Genomic DNA, 9,477 nt, shown 5'->3' with positions numbered 1-9,477 from the left:
TTGCATAATGATATTGGCCGGAAATCAGAGGCCATACTCGGGTTTCTTATTTTCGGAATGAGGGCAATAGAGGTTTTATTAATGGAGGGGTCTATGTTACCCGATGAAAAAACATTATGAATATAAGAGGTAAGATCCGAACCTATTACGTCCCAGTTGTGCTGATAGAAATGGCAAGGGAAACCATCTGGTCCCGGGCTTTTGATAGACGCCATCTCCATAACCACCTCCTTAATCTCTTCCGAAGTAGGGACTCTAGAGATGTAGCCCATTTCCGTGTCCGGTATCAGTTTGTATGCCTCCATGATCTCAATTGGGGCTGGGCTTATTGGCTCAGCCTTGAATAAATTCTGAAAAAACAACACTAATTCGTTAGCAATTTCTTTATTATCTGTAATAATAGCACCAGAATTAAGAGTGAGTTGTTTTATATTATTTTTCATTCGGCGTTGAGTCATAGCCATATGAAAGGCTTTAGAGTTCCTGTCTCCGTTATGAGACCACTTAAGCTTAGCACGCTGCTCCAATTTGGTTCTATGAATTTCCTCCAAACCCAAGAGTTGTTCCTGAATGTCACTCTCAATAATGAGGGAATTGGGTGTAGGAGGTTGAGTTTGGATATCCTGGAGTCGCTTACGAAGAATTCGCATTCTATCTTTAAGTACTCCGAAAGCCGACTTACTCCAAACTGTTAAAACATCTTTAACCCAACTATCATTTTAGTTAGATCTATATAACTGATCTGAATATATCCTTTTTTTTAATGGTGGTGATGATTTAAACATATATGATTTATATATTGGAACAAGTTATGTTTTGTTAATTAATTCTATGTTTTATGTTTCTTGCAGATGAAAGATGGATGAAGATTTAGAAACCTAGAGACTTAAGATTTGGAAAAATGCAACATTAATTAATTCTATGTTTTATTTTTATTGTTATGTAGTTTCTTTGTTTATTTTTTATGTAAATTTTGTTTTGTGAAGTTACTAGTAAAATAAATTAAATTAAGTCAATACTTTTTTTTTTAATTTTTTTCTTTTTTTACTAAAATTACCCGAGCCCGTCCGGCCCGCGTCCGAGGGAGCCCGCTCGGGCAGTCGGGCTCAGACGGGCTACGGGCTCTGATATTGGGACTTTTGTCCGGCCCGACCCGCCCGACTCTCTATCGCGGGCTCGGCTTATCTGAGCCCGATCCGCCTGAGTCCGGCTTATAATTGCCCGAGCCCGTCCGAACCCGCCCGATTCCCACCCCTAATCTGGGGTGGTGTTTTAATCACAAATCAGTCAAAAAATTTTCCTTTCTCTTGGTCTTTTCCTTCTCTAGAAGTTCAAACTACAGTTTCCCCAAAAATTGAATACCCAGTAGTGGTCTGGTGGGCAGAATTGTGGAGGCGAAAAGGAAGGAGAGTTTAACGGCAAAACCGGCAACTGTGTCATCGTGGGATTGGATTGTTGTTACTTATTGTCTACCTTCTTCCCTTCTGTCCGTTGATTATGAAAAAATTTCAAAGACAATAGATTTGTTAAGAAGAAATGTTTTGATGTGTTGAGAGGGAAAAAGTGGATAGATATTATACTCCTATTTTAGAAAAGAAAATAGGAAGAAAAACGAAGAGCCACGATACTCAATCTCTTGCTTCGTTTCTAAACAGAGATTTCGAGGAAACCCATTTTAGATAGAGAGAGAGAAAGCAAGAAAGATAGAAATAGAGCTTTCTTTCCTTGAAGAAATTCGATTCCCTCTTTGTAAGTCTATTCTTTCTATTAATCTTCTTCTTTTTATCTTTTCTTTCCTTACTTTCTTTTATTGATTGTTAGCCAATACTATCTCTCTCTTATTTCCTCTACATGGGTTTGTATTAGTTCTTCAAGGTCTTACCTCTCTCTCTCTCTCTCTCATCCCTTATCGGTTCATATCATTTTCTCCTCCGCGTATCTTGCTTGTGGGATTTTACGTTTTGGGAATCATTTTCATTAATGTTTTCTAATCCTTGGGTAAATCCGATTAAAACTATAATGGGTGCAGAAAAAAAAGAGAACTCTTGATTGTGAAAGATCTTCCTAATATTAGGTTTTCGATGCTTTAGTTTCTCTAATTCTCTCTTTTTTCGGTTGGGGTTTTAAATTCTTTGACATGGATCCATTAAATTTTTTTTTGATTAGTAAAGTTACTTTCTTGCCTGGGTTTTCTCTTTTCTCTTTATGGGTATTTTTTCTTTCATCTTTTAATTACTTTTTCCATTAAATAGTTTGTGATCTCATCTAGGCTTCCTTGTTATATTATTCCAGGTCTTCTAGTGATCAGAACCAGGTGGGGCAAAGGGTTATTTTATTGTTGGACTAGTCTTACTCTTTTAATTGATCTTTCATATCTTCCATTAAAAGAAAAACATTAGTTTGGGAGTGTTATTGAAGATGGGAGATCATTTTGTGTTGTTAGTGGACCGATTACTGACTGAATCGACTCTAGAAGCTGCAATTGAGAGTAGAAGGTCTCAACAAGCAACTATAACAGGAGTTGAATCATCATTAGCTGACCTCTCTTCCCACAAGATGGATGTTAGTGATAACGGGTCGTCCCCAATGAAAGTGGTGGAATGTAGGATTTGTCAGGATGAAGATGAAGATTTCAATATGGAGACTCCTTGTTCTTGTTGTGGTAGCTTGAAGGTTAGTTCTTTTTGTTTGATATATACTATATAATTGTCTTATCCAATTATAAAGTTCCTCTTATAAGCATCAAGCACTCGACCTCCAATTTCCATCTTTATAAGGCTTTAGATATACTTGAATAACATAACTAATTTTTTGTTATACCAGGATTGAGTCCGATAGGATTTAAGCATCATATATTTTATTTCTATTGTTTGCTTGATCACAAACATAATCTCTTTATAGATCATATCTTAACCTGGTCCAGGCTTAACTGTTTTTTGGGCACTGCAGTATGCTCACAGAAGATGTGTCCAGAGGTGGTGTAATGAGAAGGGTGATACCATGTGTGAGATATGTCACCAGGTTAAAGAAATTTTTTGTTCTATTTCTTATTCCCTTTTTTTGTTAGTATTATTGTTCCTTAACGCATTTCGTCTTTAGTAATTTGTTAGTTTTCTTCCCTTGTATGTTTGTGGTTGCAGCCATTCAAACCGGGTTACACTGCACCTCCCCCGTTATTCCATTACGGAGGTATTCCAATGAATTTCAGGTACTTGTTAAGTCCAGTCAAGTCATACACTTGTGCTAATTGTTAAACACGTTCAAATTTGTTTTAGGTAAATGCATTGATCTGGAATTGGTTTCATGGTTATTCGCCAGTGATAAAACTTGTAAGCTTGGCAAGAGCTGAAGTGTTTGTGCCAATTCCGAAGTAAAAGTATTTTATTTAGGTTTTTAGTGATAGCTCGATGCCTCGATATGGCTTTTTTTGGGGTACTCAGTATGGGTCTGTTGGGGAGGCTTAAGAATATAAAGTCGCTAATGGGTGGTTAATTATTGAAGTCCTTCTGGATACAAATAGAGTTAATGGGTTGTTCAGAAACTGGTCACAAATCTAACATAGCTTGAATAATTTCAGAATGCCATAATTTGGAACTTCCCCATCTAGGCAAAAGTTTAGGTCATAAAGTCTATACTGTCGTACGATTGTGTTTGTCATTGAAAAATGCTTGTTATTGTAAAGATGTTATCGCTTTTGACTATTATGACTGATTATATTACACTTAACTATTCTTAGATATTAGTAGTTCATTTAGTACTTCTGTTTTCTAAATACAATATCATATGGTTTGACTTCCAGAGGAAATTGGGAAATTTCAAGACGTGACTTACTACATAACCCTCGATTTATAACAATGGTTCCAGCAGACCATAGTTTACTGGGTCCTGGTTACGCCGAGTATTCTGCTCCCACTTCGGGAAGCCTCACGTGTTGCCGTACAGTCGCTATAATTGTACTCTCTTCCTCTCCTGTTATATAAGTTTTGCAGTTCATTGTGGTTTCCTTCATTTATTTTCTGTTTTGCAGTTCATAGTTCTTTTAGTTCTACGCCATGCTTTGCCGATCTTAATTAGTGGAACCGAAGAGTACTCTTTGTCATTGGTCATAGTAAGGACTGCTTCTCTCACCAAATCCTTCTTTTCAGTAGAAAGACTTCGCTAGTTAATACCGAGACATTATTTTATTTTTTACTTTCTTGCTTTCTTTTTCTCTACTTAAATAAGCAGGTGTTGCTACTAAGGGTATGTGCGATTCTTCTACCAATATATATAACCTTAAAAGCAGTATCTGCCATTCAAAGTCGTCGGCACCACCAACTTGTAACTAATTAACTCTTGTTATGCATTATTTCTGTGCCCATGTTTGTGTGGAAGGTCTAATCTTTATGAGTACGCTTCTTTGATGTGTAGGAACCTCATGACCTTACCAATGTTGAAGACGATGAGGAGAGACATCTACCACCTCAGCAGCGTCTTGTACATGTGCACTAAGATCACCGCTAACTGAAAGCACACCTAAACTGTAGAATAACGAACAATCCAGGATTTGGCTTAAAAGTAAGAACTGAAGATATTAGTCCCCGTCTATATAATTTTACATGAAGCAAAATGGAGAACACTATACAATCACCATTCATTTCCCTTCAGAGAAACCATACGAATGAGCGAAGGCTGAACCTTGTAAATGTGATTGAAAGTTAATACTGCTGCTGTAAAGATCTTCAGATCATCAGATGTGAGTGGCATTAGTTCGCACCAGCTGAAGACTATGTAAAATGTGTAGGCTAACAATCTGTGAATACATCTCTGTAAATATGAACTTTGTGAATTATATAAGAATCAATCAAAGAAAAAGCATCAACAATGTTTTAACTCATTTAAATGGAAACCTTATCCACCATATTTTTAATCTCTATAACCATGTTACCTAGGTTTGGCCACTGGCAAGGATGGTGATTAAAGTCCACTGGGGCCAAGTGCTTGAAAAAATATGACCAAATTGACTGTAACAAATGTAAAACAGATGTGCAATCCCTATTTCATTAGGCCTGCCAAAATCTCAACCTTCTGTTGAGCCAAATATTGGCCAGCTTTGACCCGTCAAGAAGTCGACTAATTGATTTCGACGACATTTTTCGGAATTCTGAATACGCACGAGCGAGAGTTCAGGAAAACCAAATGAGGGGTGGACCCAAAAGAGGTGGCAGTTGGAACAGGAGGCCGGCATGAGCAATGACCGATCTTGACTTGAAGGCCAACAGAATGGCAGATCCAAGTTAGGTCTGCAACTTGAGCTCTGGAATGGGAGGTCCGTAAAACTATGATCGAAACCTTGAGTTTTGATCTGCCTGAGAGAAATGTCAGACCGAATATCCACACATATCTGCTCCTCATTCCTTCCTTTAGAGTTCCAAATGTTTTTGGTATGCACTCTTTAATTTTTATGCGACATTGTCCACCATTAAGGAACCTGGGGGCTGGATAAGAGCCTATCTCTCTTTTTATAACACAAGGCTACAGATGAAGAGATGAAGGCTCTGTCGAAGCAGTCGGGTGGTCTTGGGCCTCTCTCACCCCAAAAGCTAGCTCAAGAGGCAAGGCTTCTCCCACACTTATTAACATACCCCTGCCCCTTCCACAATCAATGTGGTATTATTGTAACAATCTTCCCCTCACACATTGGCTCTTAACTTCAATAGTTATTGAGTTGAGAATTATTATACCGGGCTCTGATATCAGTGGTAGGTGGTCTTGCGTCTCTCTCACCCCAAAAGCTAGTTCAAGAGGTAAGGTTTCTCCCACACTTATTAACACACCCCTGCCCCTTCCACAACTGATGTAGGATTATCCTAATAGAAGCAGCATACTGTCACTGGTTCCTCGAGCTACGTCTATGAATATTGTGGGATCCAAATGAGTTTACCGTATCGAATTAAAACTGACGGGTCTATTGATCATTATAAGGCAAAGTTTGTTTCTCATGGTTTTAGTAATAAATATGGACATGATTTTAATGAAACATTCAGTTCACATGGTTAAACCAACCATTGTTCATATTATATTATCTTTAGTTGTTTCTCAAAGATGGTATATTGTTCAATTACATGAAGAGAATGTCTTCTTGCCCAGGGATATTCATAAGGAAGTGGTCATGGCTCATCTTCCATGATACGACTGTTTTAGCAGACTCAATTATGCTTTCCGTCTTCATAAGGCTTAGTATGGTCTCATTCATTGTATGAGAGGCTCAGCAATTTCTTATTTAAACTCAAATTTTTGAGGAAGTATTTCTTGTAGCTCCTCCTTTGGTAATGTCTCTTTTTGCTCGATGTTGACGGTATCATGTGAAGATGTTGATTTGTGTGGTGGGATCTATTATTAAGATGTTGAGTTCTGAATTGGATATAAAAAATATGGGACCTGTACATCCTATCTTTGGTGTAAAAGCTACATTCAATGATGTTGATATGGTTTTAAAACGTTTTAAGTATGGATCAAATATCTTGACTATCTGGAACCTTGAAGGGATCAAGTCCCCATCTAATCTCATGATAGCGGGTTCGCGCCACTGAGCTGAAGGCCATCTATTCTTTACTCCATCATTATATCCTAAGTTTGTCGGTTCATTGTATTTGTTTACTTTGAGCTACTGGGACTTGACACATTTAGTTAACGTTGTTTGTCCATTCATGCATGTTATCTCCTTAAATCACTTCCAGTAAGCCAAACTTATTCGCACTTCCAGTCAGCCAAACTTATTCTTTGTTAAGTACATTAGAGACACTCTTTAACATAATAATAATAATAATAATAATAATAATAATAATAATAATAATAATAATAATAAAAAAATCTTTATGCTTATTCTTTTTCAGACACTCAGTATCTTAAAACATTATGTATATAGACTAAATGTATTGAAATGTCTACAAGATATTTTGTTTACGAATTAAATATCTTAATATGTCTATAGATATATGTAAGAAAAGAGAAATGATATTGATTGTATTGATTTTCTAGCTATTACATAAGTTCTTTATAAAGAGTTACACAAGAGAGAAGTTTTATCAATTTTACAATGTGGGACTAACTATTCTAACATTCTCCCTCAAACGAATGACTTTTGCTAGTGAAAAATTCATGAGTTTGCTAAAATTTGTAGATGTTGACTTGGTATTGATATGGAGACATCATTGTGAGGTTGCTATGTTGTTGTTCTTTCTTGTTGTTCTTTGTTGTTGTTGTTGTTGTTGTTGTTCTTTGTTGTTGTCGTTCTTTGTTGTTGTTGTTGTTCTTTGTTGTTGTTGTTGTTGTTCTTTGTTGGTTGTTGTTCTTTGTTGTTGTTTTTCTTTTCTCCATTTGAAGAAAAGTTGGTACCATTACCAGGTGTTGTTATCTTTTCTCCATTGGAAGATCATGTGAAGAAAAGTTGGCGCCATTGCCAGGTATTTTCTCTATTTAAAGAGAAAGCGGACAACTATAACCCATTGTCCGGTTGTGGGCGAAGATATACTCCTTGCTTTTAATAACTCTCACACATGATTATTACTCCATATAGAATGCAAACCGTTGATCTTATGATTTTAACCTTTTTCAACCACTAGCAATCACCATTCTTAAACCTTCCCACTTCAATTGTAATCTATATTTTTTTCTCTTATCTCTTCATATGATCTTATGAAAAACTAATGGAATCAAGTAGATTACTAAAGGAACAAACATTTGAGAGTTCTCATCTTGGATATAAGAAGCATGAGCAAATCAAGTAAGAGAATTAACTCTTTTGTCATAAAGGAACCCACAAACATGTTTTCAAACATCAAAAGAAAATCATCTTTGAGAATAAGCATGATTTCTTTGATACATTCTATCAAACACTTCATGTGCATCATCTTGGAGATCAAGATTTTGGATAACTATAAGTATAGTTTCAAGATAAACATGGGGTATATAACTATTCTAACAAGAAATCCATGAATTCTTTTCCCCTCTCTAATAGCTTTCCAATTTCTCTCAAAATATAACTTCAATGGACCATGGATACACATAGATTTGATGTTGTGGAGGACTTGACATTTGAAATGTTTGAGATCATTAAAGAGTATATCATGTGATTTCTTCAACAAATCACTCTTGTTTGGATCTTTCATCTTCTTGTTAATCTTCATCATCTTCAAATACTATTGAGAAAAGTATTGAAGAATGATTAGATCTCAAGAACAGAAAAGAACTACTCTTATTGGAAAGGAAAAAAAAACACTAAACTTGAACTAAAAACCGATAAAAGCTCGGCGGACGGTAGCCATTAATGGGACTACCGCCGCTGGCAAGCGGAAGACTCTATTGACTAACCCAAGAAAGAAACCTAGAAGCTCTTATACCATGTAAGAAAAGAGAAATGATATTGATTGTATTGATTTCCTAGCTATTACATAAGTTCTTTATAAAGAGTTACACAAGAGAGAAGTTTTATCAATTTTACAATGTGGGACTAACTATTCTAACAATATATAAAAAGAATTTTTGGGCTTATAATCCAAAAAACGGACCCTAATAGGACTTTTAGTCCTCTCTAATCCTATAAAGGGTTTCAAAACCAAAAAAATAATACAAATGGATATCTAGTCCATTTGGTGTCATCTAGAGAGAAAACACAAATCCCTAGAATACCAAATAATTTATAATACCTAAACTAACCTTCCATATATATAAGATCTAATTTAAGCTCAAATCAACCAATATTCGTTTTCCTATTTTATCTCCCTGTTTCTCTCTCCAATTACCGACTCTAAAGGAAGAAAGAAATCTTTATCTTCCTTAAATTTGTAACCGAAACCTTCTCTTCCTATCTTTCTCTCTCTCTCTCTACATCTTCATCTTCTGAAACTATCCTCCATTAAAACAAAAAACTTTGTGACCAAAACCTTCTCGTCCTATCTTTCTCTCTCTCTCTACATCTTCATCTTCTGAAACTATCCTCCATTAAAACAGAAACTGAGTTTCTAAGTTTAGGTAAAACTCAAACCAAATTTTATGTTTTCTGATTATGTTTCGATTGAAAATCTTCCATTAACTTGTTTCATTATCATTAGAGCTATTCAAAATCATCATCTTAATTGTTAATCAGGTAAACAATTTTCTTATTTGATGATTTGTTTCAGATCAAGAAAGTTATTATTGTCTTTCTCTCTCTAAAGTTTGTATTAATGATCACGATCTTCATGAGATTAATACTTCATTTCTAAATCTTATAAATTGAGTTTACTTATTGTTTTCAATCAATCGTCATATCAGTTATCAATAGATTTGGAGTTTATGCAAAGTATGATATTCAAATTTTCTCCAGATCTGATTTTTTTTCCGTACAGATTGATGAAACGTGATTCTGTCACACGGTTACTCGTAACAGAATTAACATTATATATACTTTAGAATAAATTACCATAATGTAACGTAAATTATATAAACTTTTCCCTG

At 35.6% G+C, this 9,477-nt stretch overlaps 1 protein-coding gene across 5 annotated transcripts; it reads left to right on the top strand.

Moving 5' to 3' along the window:
- Positions 1–1,254: 1,254 nt before the first annotated feature.
- LOC147566669 (RING/FYVE/PHD zinc finger superfamily protein) lies at positions 1,255–4,876 on the top strand. 5 transcript variants are annotated; one of them, XM_086653177.1, is made up of 9 exons: positions 1,286–1,749; positions 2,293–2,314; positions 2,444–2,673; positions 2,950–3,021; positions 3,141–3,208; positions 3,800–3,953; positions 4,028–4,108; positions 4,228–4,320; positions 4,411–4,876. In XM_086653177.1, exons 3-9 carry the CDS (start codon positions 2,557–2,559, stop codon positions 4,489–4,491), a joined length of 666 nt encoding a protein of 221 aa, XP_086509303.1. In that variant the 5' UTR covers positions 1,286–1,749; positions 2,293–2,314; positions 2,444–2,556; the 3' UTR covers positions 4,492–4,876. The 5 variants fall into 5 exon arrangements, with proteins under 5 accessions (XP_086509300.1, XP_086509303.1, XP_086509302.1 ...); XM_086653178.1 differs by lacking the exon at positions 1,286–1,749 and adding an exon at positions 1,813–1,875; XM_086653174.1 differs by having other exon boundaries at positions 1,255–1,749; positions 2,293–2,673.
- Positions 4,877–9,477: the final 4,601 nt, after the last annotated feature.

Source organism: Eschscholzia californica, unplaced genomic scaffold (genome assembly GCF_041429995.1).
Source record: "Eschscholzia californica isolate CP2 unplaced genomic scaffold, dmEscCali1.0.p SCAF_1, whole genome shotgun sequence".
Taxonomy (NCBI): Eukaryota; Viridiplantae; Streptophyta; class Magnoliopsida; order Ranunculales; family Papaveraceae; genus Eschscholzia; species Eschscholzia californica.
The sequence above is the reverse complement of the archived record's forward strand: the minus strand, read 5'-3'. Positions and strand labels throughout refer to the sequence as shown.